General features: G+C 42.3%; 1 protein-coding gene across 2 annotated transcripts in view; it reads right to left on the bottom strand.

The window, feature by feature from the left end:
* The window catches only part of SPECC1 (sperm antigen with calponin homology and coiled-coil domains 1), a 1265733-nt gene that overhangs the window by 393987 nt on the left and 848437 nt on the right, over positions 1–23309 (bottom strand). For both annotated transcript variants that reach the window (XM_085649254.1, XM_085649255.1), the window contains one exon: positions 2568–2670. In XM_085649254.1, the coding sequence (XP_085505380.1) occupies positions 2568–2670 (103 nt within the window). The remainder of the gene's footprint in view (positions 1–2567; positions 2671–23309) is intronic.

The following is a 23309-nucleotide window of genomic DNA, read 5'->3' as shown; positions in this document are numbered from 1 at the left end:
ACCCTAGCAGTGTCAAGTGTGAGTTTACCTTGAAGGCCTGTCTGCCACAATCCATGCTGAAGTTTACCTCCAGTCTTGCGGGCAGGCCTACGCAGCTGCACACCCTAGAGCGAAAATGACTCTGTCACTGAGGTCACAGGACCCTTGAGGCCAGTCCGCCTCACCCATTGGTACCTCCATTGGCCTTGTTTCAGCAGTAGTAGTGCAACTCACCAGGGATCGGAAATGCAGAATCTGCACACACACCAACCTAAGTTAGCAAACTTCACGGTCTCTCTGCTTCATGAACAAGCACTTTTAACGTGTGCTGCTTGCTTCAGGCCACTCCATATTATGCAGCACTAGAGGACAAAATTATGTCGCAGTGTTGACTAAATTATGCAGCAAAAAAAGACTGCAGCATAATGCGGTACATTTTCTGATATTTTACTATTTTGACATTTTTATACATACTAATTAGTTGCTGCAAAGATTTTGCCTACTACCAGGGTAATATGAAAATACAGCAGTGAGAAAGGTAACCAATCAATATTTGCAACAGGCACTTCACAGCAACTTAAGTCACATTGTTTGGTAACTTTTGAACCATCTGAGTTACAAACAATTGTTTTGTCAAAATCGTCAGATTATGCAGCCAATGTTGTATTAGGTGGCAAATAAGGCAGAGCCAAAATTAGGTGGAAAACATTTGCAAACTAGGATATTTTTCCATTCATATTTGAACTGCTCTTGTGGAACAAGGGAGGAGAAGTGCTAATGACAGAAACTGCACGGCTCAGAGACATGTAGCTTGTGAATGCACTTTTAAGCGTATTTGGGACGTTCTGTGAATTTAAATATATCCCACTTTGTGAATGCATTTTAATGTCAATAACTCACATTATACCTTAAACAAACATGTGTATCCATTGGTTGAATAAAATAAAGTAAAAAACTTTGATTGGTCAGTGAAATGCCCAAAAAATAAAAAAAATGTGGATGTTTTGCTCTTTCTGGCCACACCTCTGACTCCGCCCTCTGATCTAATCCTCAGGTTATTCCCGCCCTCTGATTCTCTGCCCACGGTTACCCTATTTTTTTATCCCACTTAGACCACTGGGCCAAACACGGACCTGGCATTAGCACCCAAAGGAGGAAAAATACAGTTCACACTGGGCCAAATTCACAAGGTTAAATCTAGAGGCAGAAAATTCCACAAAATTGAATTTATGCCTAAATGTAAATCTCAGTTTGTAATTCAACTATTCTGGGTCAGGATTTTAGCTTAGTAATAGGTGTGCTTACTTGAGGGGATGAGGACATGTAAGACTCATGATTTCATATGATTTAATTGCAGTTTTTCAGCTTTCAAAGGTTTTTATCCCTTTTCTACTAAAAGGCATTTATTGGCAGTTTTGGTGACTGAGAATTTGTGTTTCATCATGTTTTGCTCGGAGCACGCACTCTCTCAATATCCCTAGTCCTTCCCTCTTTTTTATAGTAAATTTCAGCCTGTTTGGACTGCACTGCTACTGGACGTAATGGGGGCTGGGAGGGGGATCTCTGTGTCCTTTCATTTTTCCTTTGCTCCTCCCATGTTGCAGCAGATAGCCCCATTTCCTGCCACTCCCCCTGGCTACTCTTCACATTTACACCTAAAATGTAGGATTATGCTTCTCACTGGACAACTCTACAGGTGAAAGAAAGAACCAGTGTAGGTAAAAGCCAGTTTAACAGTCTAAAATTCTCCATAATACACGTTCGATACATCAGAGAATGGGTGCCCCTCCCTTCAGCCAATTCCTTTGTAGGTCCGTGAACACGGGGTGACTTCCTGGTCAGTCTATAGTCTCCTAATTTCCCCTTGTTGCTCTAAGCCTGACCCCTACCCTTAAAACATTTACAGTACAAGACAGAGTCAAAGCGTCTGAGGACAAAAAATATAACAAGGCCAATCTTGCGTGTTTAAATCTGGCTTTCTTTAAAATTCTCTTTAAAAAAAGGCTCCTTAGCTTTAAATAAAAAGGACATAGTAAAACAAAGCGAAAGGGTATCCTGTGGAGACAGTGTAGGTACTGATGTACGCCTGTACATATGTGAACTGCATGTAGAGTGCATGAAGTAGTGCTCCAGGAGTATCACTTCAGTACTTTTAAATCTGTTTTTTTATATTGGGCTCAGAGTTTTGATCCATATTCAGAGGCTTTATGCTCATGCCAGAGCATGACTTGCATCGAAAAAGCCCAGAATTTACACCAATAACCCCAGCTATAATGCATTTTGATTTGTAGCTTTATAGCTAAAATTAAACTATTTCCTATTTAGCAAAAACCCAACATAGCACACGTTTACATATCTGTAAACTCTTGCTGTAATATATCCACACTGCATGCTCCAAAATGCCAATGCCTACAAATAAACCCACACAAATGTAAAACCTCCACGTCTGCTGCAGAATAATCTACAGAGAGAACAAGAAATCAATATTTTACTTTTAATATTTCATGCGCACGTAATTACTGAACTGCCTCCACAATAAAGTGGCATGGCGTTTTGTCACCTCCTTGGCGCATGCGCTCTTCGCTTACCGGGTAGCCCTCCGTTTTCTTCTGACACCATTTGAGCAGAGCGTTCCTCTTCGAGCCGCCATACTCTCGAGCCAGAGCAGCTAGGGGGTCTTTTCTCTCCACGCTGTTCCAAAGAAAAAAGCACGACTTAATTACATAATAAAGCGAAAACCAATGAACTGGTTAACTTATTTATTATTTGACATTGGTGGGGATAATGGACGGGTGGGCGGTAGCGCTGGCTCTCGGACACTTGGGGACGTGCTTTACTAACGGCTAGAGCGGTCGACCTCGAAATTGGGGAACCGAGTTCGAGTCTCTGCAGGGACGCTCAACATCCTGGAATTCTGGGAAAATCACGTTATCTCCCATGACCAATGAAATAAATGTGTCTGTAACACAACTGGTGCTCATGTAAAGATCTCTGATACGTTCAGGTCGAGTTTACACAATAACCAAACCCATCCCCACAAATATAAAGGAAATTGAGAAATATCGACTCCCCACTTACGAGGAATGGCGAAGGGGAATGGATCAAATGCACTTGCTTGTACAGGGCATGTGGGTGCCCTGCTACGTATCTTAAGATAGGGTCGACATCGCGGTGGCCGGGTGAGGGCAATGGCCTAGCCCTAGTGAATGACCTCTATGCTGGTAAACGATGGTGGTGTCCCGCGGTGCGGTTGTCAATTTTTATTTAGTATATGTATATAAATACACCACAACTATCTGTATCTAAGGGTATTTGTGGACTGAAGTTCTTGAAAAATGCCTATTAGCACATTTTATCAAAAATTATTATTAGAACTCTCTGTTTTATGGTGTACATATTTTTACATTTCTGTCTATATTTATTTCTTCTCGTCTTAATGGCACTTATCCATACTTCGTTTATCATCAGGGAAAAAACGAAGTTTCAACTCACACCTGTTAACCTCTTGATTCAAGAATGCCGGTGCAGTCGGGTTTAAGAGGGATACCACAACGGGGAATGAACATTTTTCATATGTTGATATAGGTTTGAAAAGTGGGTTATCATACTAAGGTGTATGGAGACATTTTTATTTTCATGAGGGTTAATAGTAAAAACACACTTATTTGTATATTTTTCAGTGCACTAAGTGGCAGTAAATAATAAAAACAATACATTCACCTTAACCCCTTGAGTGCCCCGCCCTTTCCACGCCCTGTGCCGGGCGTTTCATTAGCGGGCGGGGCTCATGACGAGATAGTCTCGTCATGGGCACAGCGCAACCGCGGCCCATGACGAGACCATCTCGTCATGGGCACTCAAGAGGTTAAAGATTACATTAGTAGTAATAGCAATTGTGGACATATGCAGGTATTTAAGCTTCAATAGAAAATCTTATCCTATTTTAACTACCTATTGTTCTTTTTTGTTTTGACAACATGAAGATAATCTAAATGTAATGTCTATATTTTTCAAATTAAATACAGACAGGCCAATTGATGTTTTATGTGTGCATCATTAATGTGTAAATATTAGTACAAACAGAAAACACTGAGCTTTACTTACGAAGTAGTAGCAGATTTTTTATGTTTCTAAATTCCCGTCATACCTCCAGAGGGATTTCAATGTTCGATCAAATGATCACAACCGAATAGGTCGAATGCCAGCAACACATCCATGATCACTGATTTCTTTTAGAAAATGTTAGGACTAGTACATGTGACTACATTTGCCCCTTGACCCTCAATGGGACCAAAGGATGAATCATCACATGCACATCAACCAGTAAAATGACAGGAATTGATATTACAGGTCCTTTGACTCTGAGGTCATCACAGAATGTAACATCACTGAACTAAAAAAATAACCAATAACATTGTTATTACTGGGTTACTTTACAAAAAGAGGTGAATTATCTATTATTACCATCCATATGTTGACTACAGTCGTGCCATGTTATGCCAGGTGTGAAGTCAGCGACACTCATCATATGCCACATAGAAACCCATATGACCAGCTGCAGGCTTGAATAGCCAGCTGCAGCCTCCAATGCTAAGACACAACCTTTTTTGACTGTTCCAAATGGTCAGAAAGTGCCTCAGCCATCCAAGAATGTCCAGATATAGTTACAGTTTTATAGACTTAACCAGGGGCGTAGGAGACACTAAAATACTGGGGGGGACAGGGACAACCTTGTGGACTTTCCAGTGACCCTATACAAATCACCGCCCATCAAACACATACAATCACATACTTTCGAAGTGAAATATTGAGAAAAGCAGGCACGTAGTCACAGTTTGCATGTATGCTTTATTGTTATTTACATTCATATAGTAATGAGACCAAATGTTTTTTTTAAAAACAGGTATATGAATCTTGCATCTTCATGCACAAAGCAAACAAAGGCCGCTGACTTAGGGTGGGGGCGTCGTGTTTGCAAGTGCATTATGGTTTGAAAAGTACCTGCTGCTACATTCCTGGTCTCCAGCAATTTTTAGGCATCAATAACAATGTGAAGATAACTTCGGTGATTAATGTTCTTTATTGAGAGAGATCGAAGGTTTGTCTAGTGGAAGTTTTAACTCATGGTAAGGTAGCCACAGTGGGGTAATATGCCTGCTGCAAAGAACATGTACCACGCAGATCACAAAACGCATATCATGTAAATAGGTCGTTGAGTTACTGCTTTTGTCTGAGAGATTCTTTAGGTATTTGCAGTTTATAAGTTAAAATCCTAACATTGAACAGTCAGCTATTAACCGTCATCAAAGAGCTGCATGAAAACTTCAAGGTATAGATTAGAACGTTATGATTTTTCCCCAGTCTTTCCCTATCCCAATGTTGGAAAATGGGTTCATTAGAATATAAATCAATTCTGATTATTAAAGAGAACCCCCCAACCATGGTGTTATGTTTTAGTTTGTGTTTCTCTAGTGTTGCAAAGCCACCCTGTGCCCTGGGCACTCCCCAACGTTTTGCTGACTGGTACTGGTGGTACCTGACTGACTGACCCTGGCCTCTGCCTAAACAGCCAGTGCTATTCTGAAAGAGACACTTAAAAATACAGTGAAAACACCTACATACACTAGGGTGCACTATGGGTTAGGGCACCCCTATGATTGGCATGACCTCTCCTATAAGGCCCTAGTACATAATGGGGCAGTGGGATTAGAACTACCTTTAAGTCCCTAGAATATAATAGGGCATGGCAGTTTAGAGGCCCTTTCTGCGCTTGCATGTGTGCACTGCTGAAGCCTGAGGTCAGTTTAAAAGTAGCCCTGTGTTGTAGGACTGCTTTTAAAATGCAAATTGTGCCCAAACTCGACTTCTGGGGTTGTGGAACTTACAAATTGATAAACTACAATGTTGGAGCAAAATTAAGTTAAGTGGAGAAAAAAAATTCACTTAACTATGGCTGTATCATATTTGCCACATAATACATCTGCTGCATAATCTAACGATTTCCCCAAAAACAATTTTGTAGCTCAAACGCATCACAAATTACTAAAATAAATGTGATTTATGTTGCTGTGAAGTGTAGGGCCCTTTGCAAAGGTTAGTAAAGAAAACAATTGATCCCAGACACTCCTAATCACACTCAAATCAATACCTGTAGGAGAGTGTAGTATGCAATCAATTCATACAACCGAAAATATATAATGTAAAGGCACATTCAACAGGGAAAATCTCATGGATCTCATGTCCATTGCTTATATCCTTTCAAAATGTAAGCATAATAAACGTTTCCACTCTACCCATCAACCAGGTATTGCAGGCCCTCTAGGAATGGTGCACTTCCCTACCCTGGGAAAACAATGTTGTTCAAAGAAAGAAGATAAAAAGAAAGTAGCGCTTTCATTGGCAAACTCTTAAGTGGCGCTAATGTGTGTGGGTGTAAATAAGAATCTGGCCTGTCTGCTGACCACTCTGTATTGCTTTATTTAGGTATTTAATTATTTTTTCTCTCTGTACCGAGGTTTTTCTTTTCAATAGAAAACGGTCAGAAAATGAGGACATTTCCAGCCAAAGTGTTCCGCCTTTTTTGGATCCATTTCACAGGGGAACAAATAAAGAAAAGGAGAGGCAAGAGAGAGTACCTTAATGCCTCTTGAAATCAGCAGGTAAGCAGGAGCGAGACAGAGACAGAAAGAGATGGAGGAATTAAGAGAGAGAGAGGGGAAGAATGCAGCTGCCAGATGAAGGAAAAGAGACATCGTTTTTTTTTCCTTCTCTGCCCTTCCCACAACGGCTGAGCCTTACTGCAGCATAAGAAGAGGCAGAGCGCGGGTGGCCTCTTTGGCTCCAGGCAGGTCAGGTGCAGGGCCATTAGGTAGCGCTTTCGCGCGCTAATGGCCCTGCGAATAACAGAAGGGAGAGGGGAAATTATTTTGTCCCCTCACCCTTGTCCCCCGTGTCCCCCACTCCAAAATCGGGGGGGGGGGGGGATATATCCCCTGCGTCCCCCACACTTCCTCTGCCCATGGACTTAACCTCAGATGCCCAGGAGGAAGGATTATAAGTGAGGTACAGCTGTTGGAGAGAGAACTAACTTTTCTTCCAAGTACTCTCTCCATCTGGGGAGGTAGTGATCTTGGGAATTAGTAGGTGGGAAGAGAAGGCAATGCAACATGTCCCCTGTCCTTGTATTTTCCTGCCAAGACATGTGACATGGTGCCGGTGGGCTGAAAAGTTCCTATGGTCTGCCCCCCTACCCAAGGCCCCTCAGCTGCAAATAGGATGCTGCTTAGGGGCAGACAGTGGAAACTACAATATTCAAACCTCTTTCTTGAACTGCTCAATTTTGTAAATATTTTACATTTTAAATGGTGATGCCGGAGTAACAGAATGAAGGGCAGTTTAAGAAGTTGGTGTATGGGTTCACAATCAAAGCCCCAAAAAGGCTTGATAAATTGTTGCACCTCTGTTCTTCTTAGTCTCTCCTGTTCCCTACACCACCCCTTAAGCAACAAAATCCCAATTTCCCAAACAAATCAAATAAAGTGATGTAGGCACATTACTGTCTCACTGTGCCCTTTATCTGCCAAAAACAGTGCCTATCTAGACTTTCAATAACTTGCTGGGCAAAAGTCACTTTAGGTTGGGGCTGACATTACCTTCTCCTATGACCTCACCAAGGAACCTTGGGAAGGAGAAGATCAGGCAAGCCCATTGCTTAGTATGCATTGTCAGCAAGATGGCCGCCACAGAGAAAAATGCTGCAAAGGAGGGCCGCACAACCAATCGGCTGCCTCCAGGTAAATCGAAGAGAGGAATGCAGCACCCCGCAGTTTGGAGAAAGAAAGGCATTTTTTTGCATGAAGGCACACTCTGTGTAGACCGGGGTAGCTTACTCAGTGATATTCAGGGAGTGTGAGTCTCAAATTTCCCAACTAGTAAAGCAGTGGGTCACAAGGTGAATGGGTGAGATGGGGGATGTTCGGGAAGGACTGTTCCCATGAGGAGCAGGATTAGGACTGATTTGCATTAGGTGGTCCCCAGGAGCTGATTTATAGTTTAGCTATAGAGTACCTTGTCGGCCAAACTCAAGGTCTGCCTGCCTGATTGTGAGTCGTGTGGATTTCAAGTTTTATGCTGACAGTACATTTTACGTCCTCCGGCAGCCCAGGGGTGGTCAAAGCTAAGCCGCCCAACTGTCCACCCTATTAAGAGTGGCTGGTTGGATGGTTTTTTAACTGTACATTACAGTAAAACAGAAAAGAAAAATGACCCCACATCATTGGAGATAACTTTCGTGGTGTGGGATTGATTGTTTTTTATTTTTGAAAGATAAACTCCCTCTTTAGGAGTTTGATTTTGAAAATAAAAAACTTTGGAAAAGTTTGAAACTGGCCGTCATATTTGATGGAGCAATCTGTCAATCTCTTTTACACTGACTGGGACTGCCATGATGGCGATTCCTGCCAATGTATAGAGCTGTCCAAGTGGACATCTCCAGGGGCGGTTCATCCATAGAGACATGAGGGCGTTGACCCCCTAACCTCCCCACTGCATCACAGAAGTTCATTGGGAAGACCTGAGGCTGTGTCATCTGAACTGCACATGTCAGGTTGGCTGGTATTTTCGCTGTGGCCATCCTGACATGCACAGTTCAGACTTCTGCTGAAAAGCAGCTGAGAAGCAGAGGCAGAGTCCCGTAAATATCTGATGGAGCACTGTGTTTGCCTGATCCAGCCAATCCTAGCACTGCTCTAATACTTTTTAGCATTGAAAGAAGCAACAGAGCAGTGCTTGGATTGGCTTGGATGTTATTATCAAGCAAGGAAGCAGCGCGAAGCAGGAGGAACTTTGGGAGTATTTGCAGCTGAGCTAAACTTGTGCTGCAGGAAATCATCAAAGGTATATTTATTTTTAAAGAGTTTTATTTAATGTTTGATGTGCCCCATCACTTTTAAAATGTAGCAGCTGCCACTGGACATCTCTACATTTTGCAGGAGGACTAAAGTCAGGGTGGCTGACGTAATAACTTCTGCCATCCTGTCTGCCTTAACTCTATCCAGCAAACCCTTAATCAGCCCCTTATCATAGAGTAGCAAAGAGAGCTAAAAGCGATTTGGAATGCCAGCCAAGTGACAGCCAGCGATTAGACTATCTACAAGCATTCCGTCCATCACCTTTTTGGTTTTGCCAGAACTATGCTTGGAAATCTCGGACAGGTGCAGGTTTTCAAGCCTACCACAGACTATGTTTGTGAATTCCAAAAAGTAATACATTTGCATCTGTTCAAGTAAAACTATAATCCCTACTTTTTTGGTAAACCAGTCACAGTATATATTTAAGTTCCAAATCCAAATAATGAACAAGTTAAAACCTCTTAGAGAAGTCAGAACGATGAGAAAACACAACTCTGACATAGCAGACCCAATTGCCAAGCCAGAAAATAATTGATTAAGTTGGTATCACATCCAAAACACCCCCTGCAGCCTCGCCACTGTCCGTAGAATGGTGGGCGGGTCACCCGCTGTATCTGGAATGGCTGCAGCGGCGCATGACAGTTACTGTAGTTCTTCTCATAAGTAATAGATATCTGCACAGACATTAACCCCTTCAGTGCCACGCCCTTTCCCCGCCCTGTGCCGGGCGTTACATTAGCGGACGGGGTTCATGACGAGATAGTCTCGTCATGGGCACAGCGCAACCGTGCTCCATGACGAGACTATCTCGTCATGGGGACTGAAGAGGTTAAATGTGGACATAAGACTGCAGTACCAATGACAAGAACTAGAAGAAGAATGGCGGCTGCACTTACTCACAAGTGATACAGGTGCTAAAATAGAAGCTGCAAGGCCTTTATCCTCCGTGTGCAAAGGTAGGCATGTGTGTGAGGGAAGTCTGGACAGCTGCCAACTGTGTGTGCACGTTTTTGCTAGCCTTGTACTGCTGCTGCCTGTGATTTACCCAATTTGTGTGTGAGATAATAAGGAAAGGCTGCCCATGCTGTGTACTTGGTCACACAAAGAATGCATTGCCGCTTGTCATTCTGTACACTGGTTTTGGGTTAATGAAGTTGTCATTACGTTGCAGCTTCCTTTACTGCTTTGTCTGACTGTGGGGAAGTTTGCATTGCTTCTGGTAGTGAGGTTACAGTTATGCATATGTGTTCCTAAGAACAGAAAACACATTTTCTCCATCAAAAAAAGAAAACAACTGTTAGACCCGCTGCATTTTGGTTGGGTGCGCGCTATATAAGTACCATACTTACAATGCTTGTTTTATGGCCTTGTGCTAACCCCTAGCATTTGTGTGTAATAAAACCAACACCGTCCATCTGCCTCATAGGTACACTAGTGATAATAGCTGCAGCACAATAAAGAAAAGTTCTATGAACCACTTTATTGATAAACATAAATTTAGGTACATTTCATAACAGTACAAAACCCATGCTATTATGATGCTACAGATATATATAGATCTGGCCAGCTTCAACCACATTACTACAAGTGATGACTTAATTTCTAAATTGGCAGGGTATGCCCAGACGTGGGTCCCTTGCTCACTTTGCCACTGGACTCAAGCTATCCTGGCTGATGAGGGGCGTTACTCCGAAACCGGTCTCAGGATGCTTGTTTCCGGTCCAGGGAAGACCTGGAATGGCAGTTCGGGCTGGACTGTTCCCATGAGGCACAGGGTCAAGACGGATTTGCACACGGCTGGGTCTGAACTGGAGTGGCGAATTGGGCTAAAGAATGATGATGGATTCAACCCAGAGCTGTGACTGGGGATGAGTGTCTGAAAAGTTTCAGCGCTCTGTCCATCATCTCCTTGAATTTGCCTTCATTTCTAAATTACCATAAGACTGTAAAACCAGCATTCTTCCATGGAAAGGCAAAATGGCGGCCGGCTGCTCGGCTGAGTAAGCGCTCGCCGCTACTCTGCGTGTGTGTCCCCTGATGCGGTAGTACAGGCATATGAATAATGATTTAACTATCGAAAACATCGATAGGAGCTTTTGACCGGAGGAGTAAAAAAATAACGCTGTTACTCTGCCCGGTATGCTGTGGGCGCTTCTTACCTTACGGCGATCTTCACTAGTCGGCTCATCGCGCCCGCTGCAGCCCTGGTCCTGGCCGTTTGATTCCCGGAGTGCTTTGCTGTGGTCTTTGGCACTGCGTGTGCACACCCTCGGTTTGGCACGAAGTGAGATGCCTCCGAAGGGTGTGAGAGCAGGGAAGACACGAGCTGCCGGGGGGAATACACCGTTACCCTCCAAAGCTTTGGGAAAAGACCAAACCGACCAAACCGACCCAAAAACACAACGAGGTGGACCAACTACAAAAGATGCTCAAACAACTAGTTCTGAGGCTTCAAAAAAGACTACTCCTTCAATTTTCCTGGTGCCAAAGCGCAGAGAGAAGCAAAACCAGAGCACTAGCAACGTTAAGAGACGGAGAGGTTTTGGAGAGATCCGTGGAGACGGAGGTGAGCACAATGTTGAGTGGGGCCACAGTGCAAAGATTTGAGGGTCTCTCTGATGATTCAATTAACAGACAGACAAATGTGGGCTTGGCAAAACCAAAATCAAATAAATTGGACCCCTCGAAAACTGGAATGAAGGAGGCAGCCGTTGAGCATAGACTGTCCCAGGAACAGAGCGAAAACTCCAGTGCGAGGTTAGACAACGAGACAATCAATATACAAGAGGCAGATATAGAGGGTCCCTTTTTTTCATTGTCCGATCACTCAAGCTCTTCTGGGGATGAATCTCTACAAGTATCTGAGGATCCCCTTAATCTATCAAACAGACCCTGGAGTGATACCAGTAGCATATGCCTGGAAGAGGAAACTCTGAGAGGTAGTGATAGAATATACACTACCGGGACTACTGGGACTATAAGTAAGAGAACAACCCCACAGATATCTGCCAGCAATCAAATAGATCAAGTAGTTTCAAGCAAACATTCTGAAGGAGGGGTCGCTGAGCAATCAGGAGGAATTTCTCTAACCCTCATTTATGAGACGATGATGGCCCATAGGGAAAAAAGCCGGGCAGAAAGTTTAAAGACACAAGGTGCTTGCAGAAAGCTGCAGAATTCTGTCCGACGGATGACTAAAACCTGCTCTGAAATTGGTGAAAGAATGACAGAAGCAGAGACCGGCATCTCCACTTTAGAGGATGAAATGGTGGCACAGAGGATGTCCACAGAGGCACCATTAACTCATAGGGATGACTTAGGTGGAAGATTGAGGACATGGAAAACCGCCTGCGGCGGAATAACTTAAGAACTTTGGGCATACCTGAAGGGGCTGAAGGGGTAGATCCCTACAAATTTGTTGGTAAACTTTTTACTGAGGCATTTCCTGAGTTAACCCAATGGTCCTGGGAAAGTGAGATACAACGGGCCCATAGATTTCCGTTCCAAGTGAAATACCATCAGGCCAATACTAGACCCAGAGCTATATTGATATGCCTTTCTAATTATTTGGCCAGACAGGCAGTATTTGACCTAGCTAGGCCAGATAGACAGAGGAAAGCGTTAGGCACTGAATTTTTTGTTCGCCCGGATTTTTGCCCCACTACAGTGGAAAAACGAAGGCAATTTAGACAACTAATTACCTCTTTTCAAGAGAAGGGGGCACAAGCATTTTTACTAGCTCCTGCCAAGTTAAAAATCATTTATAAGGATAAAACGAGATTTTTCTCTCCTGAGTTAAAGGCGAAGGAGTATTTGAAAGAGATCAAGCAATAGGCAATAAAGAAAAAGTACTTATGTAGAAATTATATTTTATGATTTGTTTGTGCCACCGCTTCAAGACATTTGATTGCTAATGAGGGCTCTTTTCCCCCTTTTTTTTTTCCTTATTTCCTTATTCGTCTTATCTTATGTTTATGTGATGTGGGTACTAAGGGGGAAGAAGGGGGGGGGGTGTTACCTATGGAAAGAGATAGAGGTGCAATGCATCGGGGGACATGGGGAGCAGGGGGAGGCGGCGAGGCTATCCATCACAGTAGACCATGGGGTCTATTAGCCTGCATATTGGGGAGGGGGGGAAATGCTTTCCACCGGCAGGGAAGGCAGGCAAGGGAAGGGGGGTGAGCTTTTTGTGTTGGGGGGGAGGCTGCCAGAGGGGGGGGGTGTGGGGGTAAAATGGTAATAAAAGTCAGTGGCTGTTATAGGATCTTTGAGGGAAAGATAGAAAGAGAGAGAGGTAACCAAGCAGAGCAGGAAGGTCTATATGTCAATTCAAAATTAGATCGATGGCATGGTTAACAGTGTGCACATTTAATGTGCGGGGTCTTGATGATAGGGGGAAGCGACAAAGAGTGGCGTACGAAATAAAGAATATGTCGCCTGATATAGTCTGTATCCAAGAGACACATATTCCTTGGAACAAACATAACTTTTTGAGAGACCTTGGTTTGGAGATGCAGGTGTGTACTACACAAGGGACTACTACTTGCGGGGTCGCTATACTCTCTAAAAGGGGTCTTTTAAAAATAACTAAAAGTGCTGCAGATAAATATGGACGATGGGCCATGATGGAATGTATTATTGCTAATAAAAAGTATACAATATGCTCTGTCTATGGCTCTAATCATGATGAGGAGCTTGTCATTCAATATCTTAATATGGAATTAGCTAATTGGACAACTCCAGTGATTTTGACTGGCGATTTCAATATTCAATTCGAAGATATTATTAAAGGCTCTGCAGATGATAAACATGGTGGTAAAAAACCTAGAGTTTATAAAGCTCTAGAACAGCTTCTTCAAGAACATGGCTTAGTTGACGTGGGGCCTAGGCTGAAGCATTCTGAACCAGGCTATACGCATTATTCATGCTCCCATCAAAAGCTCACTAGAATAGATTATTTTTTTATATCTAAAATGCTCTTAAAAGACGCACAAATATCGATTTATCCCCGCATAACTTCGGATCATAATCCAATTATATTGAAATTTGCAATATCTGGCTTAATTCGACCTAGAAGTACATTCTCCTTTGATAAAAAGCTACTGCTAAATGAAGAGTTTGTTGCTCACATTCGTAAATGGGTGATAGAATTTTTAGCTATAAATCGAGACTCTACTAAATTAGGGATGGTGTGGGATGCGATGAAAGCCGGATTAAGGGGAGAGATAATCGGTTTTGGCCTACGCACTCAGAAACACCTGAGACAACATCAAATGCAGCTATACGAGGAGTTACGTTGCTTAGAACACAGATTAATAGAAGCGGTGCGGGATAAGGCGGACATCGCACAGGCACAAACAGAGGTTGCCTGGGGTAAATCCAAGATTAATGAGGAATGGGCTAAAGATATAGCCCAAAAATACCATCTTTTCAGGAGAGATTGTTATGAGTTTGGGGAAACAACTGGCAGATGTTTAGCGAAAAAGATCAGATGCAAGGAAGTTAAAAATTCTATAGAGACAATTGAGGATTCATCAGGGAACATAATAGAAACACCTGAGGGCATTTTAGAAGTATTTAGAACATACTATGAGAAGTTGTATTCTGAGGAGGATCAAAGTATGGATGATCAGGAGGAGTTATATAAGGACCCATACAGGATAATTTTAGATGAAGAAGATAGGAGGGCATTAGAGAAGCCAATATCAATGCAGAAGTTAGTAGATGCTGTGGGCTCATTGGCTTTGGGAAAAGCTGCCGGGCCGGATAGACTCCCATTAGAAATATATAAGTTACTACTCTCTGAAATTCAGGTAGATATGCTTGAGGTGTGTAGGGAGGCACAAAAAAGTACTGCTCCGCTATCCTGGGATGAGGCAAGCAAAAGAAAAAACCCCTACACTCCCAGGATCGTTCAGGCCAATATCGTTAATAAATTGCAATTCTAAAATTTATGCAAATATTTTAGCGACACGATTATCACATGTCATTAAGACTTTGGTTTCAGTTCACCAGCCCGGGTTTATACCAGGTAGAGACACGGTCAATCATATAAGCAGAGTAACAACATTGCTAGATATTGCCAACACACGTAAGCTGCTATGTGGGGTAATATTATTAGATGCAGAAAAAGCGTTTGACCGTGTCTCATGGGAGTTTCTATGGGGTACACTTAGGTCGAATGGCCTAGGGGCAGGGGTTATTCAGGCTATAAAGACCATGTATAGATCCCTGAAAGCACGAATATGCACACTAGGGTTAGAATCAAAACCATTAATTATATCAAGAGGAACTCGCCAAGGATGCCCGTGCTCTCCGCTATTATTTGCGATATGTATCAACCCGCTCTTGAACCTATTAGAGCATAGATTAAATGAACAGCTGACAGGCTCTAGGTTGGAGCGGGTTGATATACTTGCGTATGCAGATGATATTGCAATAATTACACCGGATCCTGCAATCACATTGGAACAGACGGAACAATTGGCAGCAATATTTGGGAAAAGTGCAGGTTACAAATTGAATTTAACCAAGACACAGGTAATCTGTACTGAACAAACGCAATTTAGGGATCAGAGAGTTTTAGAGGCGGCTGTATACTTAGGAATACGTCTGAATGCGTGCCTAGATACGCTGTTTAAACTTAATTGGGAACCCCTTCTTAATAAGATTAAAAGAGATTTGGACAGGATGGAAAATTTACACTTGTCGTTACTGGGAAGATGTAATGTTCTTAAAATGAATGTGCTTCCAAAGGTATTATACTTTTTTAGGGCAGTACCGCTGGAAATAACAAGAAAACAAATGCAAAGACTACAATCTATTTGTAATAGTTTTCTATGGGCACAGGGGAAACCCCGACGGGCACAAAAATGTATGACTTTGCCACGGGATAGAGGGGGTGGGCAGTGCCTAATTTTCAATTTTATTACTGGGCCTGTTTACTACAACATGCTGGAATTCTATTGGTGGGAACTGGTGGTGAAACTCTAGGTGATGTACCTCATATATATCAGCTACTACTAGGTGCAAAGACAGAGAGAACATTCTTCAAAATTATAGAGCCAAGTTACTATAAGAGGACTCGGTTTAAAGTCCTTCAGGCAGCTTATAAGGTCTGGTGCCAAATAAAGAGGCAGATAAAGATGGGTAAAATAAAATATTATACACCCACAGATGCAGTGACACTACTTCCATCTATCTTCTTAGATGGCATTATGAATAAATGGAGAAGTAAAGGTATTATAACTTTGGGCCAGTTGGTAGATGGTAGTGGTGTTAAAACTTACGATACACTGATGACTAACTATGATCTGCCTAAAGCGGACTTTTTAAAAATATTTGCAGATTCTGGACTTTCTGTGCCGTAGGAGGGATATCTTATGCTTAGTCGAGAAAAATAATCTTTTAGAAATTGTGAAAGCCCGGGGTAAAATTGGGGATATATATCAGGCACTTATTAATATACAAAAGGACCATGTTGAGGCACAGAATGATAAGTGGAAATTTAGAGTGGCCGCAGAAGGTAATATTCTGCAAGAATCCATTTATTTAGCTGAAAAGCTTTTAATATCCTCAAATTTGAAAACCCAACAATACAAAACCATGTTTAACCTATATTATACACCGGCAAAAATGGCACGCTGGGGTGGAGCAAATGATGACAAATGTACTCGATGTGGGGAGGAACAGGCGGACTTAGTCCATATGTTTGCTACATGTTCAGAGTTGAAATTATTGATAAATAAGATACAGACATTTTTAACTGAAGTCACCGGAGAACACATTGAGATAACTCCATTAGTTATGATGTTGGGGGTTATAGATAATAAAACACCTCCACAGGGGCTGTATATATATAGATATTTTATATATATTGCGGTTGTAGTAGCAAGGTTATGTATAGCTTCACTCTGGCGAGAAAAAGAACCCCCTACATTTGAGATGTGGAGAGGTAGGCTATTTGCTATTAGTAAACTCGAGACTAATTTGTATGCCATCAAAAGTCCGCGGAAACGCAAACTTGGTGAAGAGATATGGGGGGCTCTAACGAAACATCTCTCATAGACAATATAAGATCTTAGTTCAGCCCCGTTGGGTTGGTAGAGATTTTATCCTTCTATCTCTAATTTAAATAAATACTTACCTCCTATAGTTTTATGAGAGGTCTAATGGTAAATCAGTATGAATAGAAGTAGATGAAATTTACAAATAAAATAGAGTATAGGAGGCTGGGTCGTCCAGAGAGGAAGCCAGAAAGAAAGATATATATTTTGACTCTTGCATTGATATTGCATTTAGTAGTACTCTACCTTACTTTATGATCGGATATATGTACATTTTTTCCTGCATTATTTGATCTTCCTTGCTTTCTGTTGATTTTTTACTTGATTTTACAATGCTTGGTTTCCATCTCTGGCAATTTAATATGACTGTACAAAGTCTCTATTCTCTGTTATGATGAACACATTTTGTGTCTTTTTATGATTTGTCTTATTGCTCTGTATCGGTTCACTGACTTAAAAAAAAAAATAATAATAATAAATAAATAAAACTGTAATGCTTCTTAAAGAGACCACAAATGTGTAAAGCTGGAAGACGTGCAGTAATGATAGCATGGGCTGTTTCAGTGATGGCGAGAATAGCCAGTTGAATAAGAATAGGAATAAGAATAAAAGGAACAGTGATGCTAAATTATATTCACAATACTGCTAACAAGGACATTGATTGATACTAATTATAATGCTACTAATACTTATACATCGGAAAATGCGGTGCCCTGCCGGGAAGCATCTCGGGTAAGCGGAAACAGCTGTTTATCATGCACAAGTTTCCAAATATTACTCAATCAGAAAATAATATGCCCACAGAAGAGATTAAAACAAAAAACAAAATATTTAATATTGATTGAGAAAGGTCCTTTTAATTCCTGCTTTGTGATTCAGGACATGGGGACGGCGGATGGCATTGATGTGCTGCCCGCGGATATTAATAAGGCTCTGATGGAATATTACAGCGGTGGATCCACGGGCAGCTCTCATTAGGGGAGGGTTGGTTCAGGGACCTTTCTTTTCCTTTTTCTCAAGGGCTGAAAGAGCAAGCGCATTGGGGCTCTGTGGTAGGCGATGAAAAAAACAAGCAAACGGGTGATTATTGAAAAAAATGCTTGACCTCCTTCACAGTTTTTTTTTCTATGCACACTTCAGCAAGAGCCTGAGTGCAACATTACTGTAATGCTTCGGCTTTGGGTTTTTGTGCCGATGGGTGCAGGTGATGGGCACAGGCATTCATTTGTGGCGACTAAGTCTTATTTCTCATCATGAGATTTTGACCCAGAGGAAGAGAGAGAAAGGCAGCAAAGGCAGAAAAGAGGATGAGGACAAAAAAGATAGGAAAACAGTGACAACGCCAGAGAGCAGGGATGAAAAGGAACCTGCAAGAGTGAACCAAAGAGACAGGACGGGATTGGTTATTTTGAACCCAGTATCTCCCTTCTTAACTCCAAGAAATTCGTAATGAGGCCCAAGGCTCAGGCCAGGCTTGGCGGTAAAATTTGTTGAGGCACTGGCATCCCTTGAGAGTGAATCATTCATTTACATTTGGACATTGCACACATACTGGTGAATCTTGGCATCACGGTGAATGGGGAATCCTTCAAAAGGATCCTGGGGCAAGATGATTATCACAGGAGAGATGATTGTGCATTCAGGTTTTATGCAGGTTCCGCTCATCACCTGGACTTGAGTGGGCCATCTGGATGAGTTGCTACTAGCTGGATATAAAGAAGGAGAAACTATAGTATGATCATTAAATCCAATGTGGCTTTAAAGAATACGGATCGGTCCTCGATTGATGTCTGTGTTGAAGACCGTTGAGAGATTTAGTAGAACTTGGAGCTGTGAGCCACATTTGTGTGTGACTTCCAGGGCATTATCTGCAACTTGGATGGTCACCGTCCCGCTGTAACATGGCAGAAAACCCGAGTAGTAAATATGAAGTAAGGGATTGCTATTAATTTGCTTTTACTGGTGGATTATAGTGGCTCTCATTGTTACGGAGGAAAAACAGGTGAGGGAAAAGTCGATAGTTGGCTTGATGAAGGGGGTTCATGGTTAGTTTGTTTAGTAGTAGGAGTAGCTGTTCTGCTTTTGGGTCACTGAGTGAGTTTTCATGAAGGAGAAGCCATGACTATGTTGAGACGGTGTACCAGTGCTCTCCCATTAAAGAATTACACAATGATGCATCGCACTATGTACATTTTGAATGAAGTGGCTTTAAACTGTGGGAGGATTGCAGCAACGCCTGCGCTTTAGAGCAGTTGGAAAGTGATATGTGCATTGTATAATGGAATGGGAGGGTGGCTGTGGCCTGCTTGGTGCTAAAGGTGCGGTGTTTGATGTAGACTACTTTTGCAATGAAGAATTGGTCATGGCATCAATTGAGTGAGGTATTGATGTTTTCTGGGAGTGCACTGATGCAGGGCTTGCCACCTTTGAAACACGTCATCCGTCTGTTTGATGCTTCAGTGAGCGGTAACATTTAATAAGTATCTTTAAATGAGGAAATACAATTTCTGCAGGTGAGACAGAGATTTTAGCAGTATTCAGGTCACTTGGAGTTGTGTTTTGGAGCATGTGTAGTCTTGCCCATGGATTTCTTTTTACTGTATATCAGGATGCAGAGAGTTTTGTTTCAGATATCTTAGTTTAAGCCTAGGTTTCCATGATGAGTGACACCGACTGTGTCCATAACAGCACTGGCGGTAGATAGATCTGTAGTTACCAGGGTGCTGAGGTCTTGAGTCAAGAAGTCATGAAATGAATTTAACAGCAAAACTAGGGTACTGGACACCCTAATACAAGCAAAGAAAGCAGGCTGCTCTGCCCCCAGTTTGGCTAGTAAAATATCAAATTTGGATGCCGAAATGTCCTTATATGTCTTGACCCTGTTTCCACAGCACCTGCTGTAACAGTGACAGCAATGCCACTGGAGAAGCAATGGTGTTATAGACAGAAGAGTTATTTGCCCAGTCCTCAGTTTGAGGAATGGTGTTCAAGGAACGGTGCCATGGTTAAGACCAGGTTGATCACACTGTGCTTGAAGAGGGTTGCTTTGGCTACGTGTTGTGTAAATATAAGAATGTCAAAGAAATTGAAGACTGCATTCTATGTTTCTTAGTGGTTCCCTTCACAATAACTTGCACCACAATTTTGGGACGTCCAAAATACCATAAGAGCACTTTACACAGTAGAGTTGCACGGCTTTAAGATGAAAGTGGATCTAGAAGACTTTCTCAGGCTGAGGAAAGCCTGAGAGGTAGCGTTGATTTCGCCTTCCTCCTAAAATAAAAACAAATCTCATGCCAGTACCCCCTGTCCCATAAGAACTACCAATTGATCCCAATTTTAGCATTGGGGATTTTAAATGCTAAAAGCATAATCTACACATGCACGTTTGCACCACAAACAAGATAGCTGTTATCACCACTTGGGACTATAAGGCTTCAGTAATCATAATTATCGGATTCTCACTTATCAGAAACAACCAGCTGTAGGCACTGTAGACCCTGCAATTTTGACACACCAAAAATGTGCCTCTATCAGAACGTTTTCAGTTTGATTAATCGGAAATGGTGTGAATCCTCAATTTTAGGAGGCAATGTGCCCACGAGTTAAAGCACCTCCCAACACATCAAAAATCTAGAAATACATTTAATTAAGTAAAAGAGTTCACTCGATAACTGAGTTCTAGATCAGCAGAATAGCTAAGAATTTTATTACAATGTTAAAAAATAAGGCAATACAGAGTCATTGTCATAAAGCTCTCAGTGAATAGGACAATACAGAGAAGTGCAAAATCAGAAAATTAGTCTAAGTCCCACGTGGGCCGCAAAATCAAAAGAGAAATCGACAACATCCCTAACAGCATTTAAGTCTTCTGGCTTGCCCCCAAAATTGAGGGTTTTTATATATTATTTCCGCATATTAAATTAAGAGAGCCGCAGAACCCCCGTGATGTGATGGAAAAAGTTACATTCTCTTCAAATCGAAGCATAATATCATTCAATGACATGTTGCCTTAGCGTATGCGCACTATCCCGCTGCATGAATAATGATTCTGCTCCCTCTCTGCTAAGGTCATCCAGACATGGTAGAGCAAACTGCTTACATGAGCAACAGCAAATTTTCATGAATGAATAGAGTACAATGAACCAGCGGAGGGTCCTTGAAACAGTTACAGTTTTGTGATTGAACCAGGGAAGGTTCATTAAGGACAACAGGAGATAGAAAAATGGAAACAAACCGAAACAGATTTGTTTGACTGTGTATCCGCGGAAATAACGAATTAATGTAGAGCGAGGTGAACAAGGGTGACGTCTTGGGCAATATGGCTTCCAGGCCCTAATTGAGGCCTAGTTAATATTAGTCTGTAAAACATTCTTATATACTTTTCTAGGAAATACGTTTAAAAGACAATAGCATTATATCACCCATATGCAGGTGTATTCAAGAGTAAAAACAAATTTTGCATGTTGTAAATATTGCACGAAAATGTAAATAAACAAAAAAATCCTTAATACAACCACAAAGGAATATGCAACATGGCGGAAGTGTGGACACAGTTTAAAGGCCTTTAAGGGCCCTCTCTACTCCCTCCATTAAGGTAAGATTGCACCCCACAGCTAGACTAATAACAGGGCCCTTGCAGCTTCATTGCCCACTATCATCTGATTTGCTTATGGAGAGATGTGGTTTAGAGCCCGGAGCTGAGAACCCTACATCTATGGCAGTGGCGGCGCCTCTCCTAAGGCGGAGGAGTGTCACCACATTGATCCGCGGCAGGAAACATAAAATTATAATAACTTGCCTTATTATCATTTTTTCTGTTTCCTTATAATGCGGCAGCTTTCTGGGTGGGGCTACTTCGAGGACAGAGGAGCAGGGGAAGAGTTGCACCTGACTGTTTGGTCAGCCCTCTCGGGCTTCGCATATTCTCCATGCAGGCTGCATTACAGCCTGCATGGAGAACATGCCCAGGCCCCCATTCCCTGGCTGAACGCCGATCCACGGCTCTCAGACCAATCACAACGCTGCATTACAGTGTTGTGATTGGCTATTGGGAGCCGGGTGCTTCCTACTGCTTTCTGTATCCTGCCGCAGGACCGGAGTAGGAAGAAATGGACGGAGAAGAGGCGGCAGCCATCACAGGTAAGTGGTTTTTTAAAAAGTTTCTTTTTGCCCCTCTACTCCCCTGACCCGTCTCACCACCCGAATCCGGTAGCAGCCACTACTGATCTAAGGAAGAAAAAGACAACAGACTTTGACCATTAAAGGGTCTATCTGAGAAGGATGTGTCTATAGGTTTCAGAAGACGTTCAGCCATCACCAAACAAAGAGACACTCCAAAACCCTCATTTTTGGGCAGTGTGACTCTGCCTTGCTCTAAAAGACTGTCTGAAGTACAGTTGGCCATTAGTACAAGTTGCTTTCTGCACCATGGAGAACACCAGCACCAATTTACCTGCTCCATGTAATGGAAATAGGTGCTGGGTGGATGAATATTTTCAAATCTCAACATTTTCGTGTACGACCTTAACAAAGGCCCTGAATCGCATCTACTAGTCACTAAAACCCAGCATGAAACCCACTCCTAATAAAATGTTAAGTTATGTTACTGGCATGGGAATAAGTAGTATGCCACTGGAGTGCCAAGGACACGTGCTTGCTGAAAAATCTCTGGAGTGCGCACGCACGCTGACGCTGGGCGCTGGCTAATGCGCAAAGACACTGTGTGGTGCTAAACAGCTCTGCTCATTGTCCCTTTTACCACAAAGTGCAGCCACGGGAGCACTAATGCAGGAAGCAGTGTGAGCGCAGAGAGGCTTTTTGTAAACCCGCCTCACAGGTTAACAACTTAAAGAGGCCTGTGGGTTTCTACTGAGTGCCGCAATGCACTCCAGGGACATTATGGTGGTCACGTGCATTCTGAGCAAGCGGACATATTACCTGGCCCAGCCATGTATGAAACGAAAATGTTCACATCTCCAAGGATGTACCCTCAACTGTAAGCACTCAGTTCCCTAAAATTGACACCCTGCATGTGGCCCAGACTCTTATATCGATAAACATATTAGTCTATTTTAATCAAACACAAGAGAGGTGCTTATATAGCACACACCCTGAACCTATGCATTTAAAAGTGCTCTCAAATGCAATAAGGAAATAGGAAGCATGGTGAAATAAAATATTTGCCTAAGATCACACAGTTTGCTCAAGCGGAAAAGCTGGGAAAATTCCCAGGTTTTCTGATTTCATATTTATTTTCACATTGTGCCATTCAGCCACTAAATGGGCATCCATTTCTCGCTCCTGTATTACATCAAAGGTTAATGTTTTTTTTTAATTCTTGGTACATTAAGCT

The sequence above is a fragment of the Triturus cristatus genome, chromosome 3_2 (genome assembly GCF_964204655.1).
Source record: "Triturus cristatus chromosome 3_2, aTriCri1.1, whole genome shotgun sequence".
NCBI classification, from domain to species: domain Eukaryota; kingdom Metazoa; phylum Chordata; class Amphibia; order Caudata; family Salamandridae; genus Triturus; species Triturus cristatus.
The sequence above is the reverse complement of the archived record's forward strand: the minus strand, read 5'-3'. Positions and strand labels throughout refer to the sequence as shown.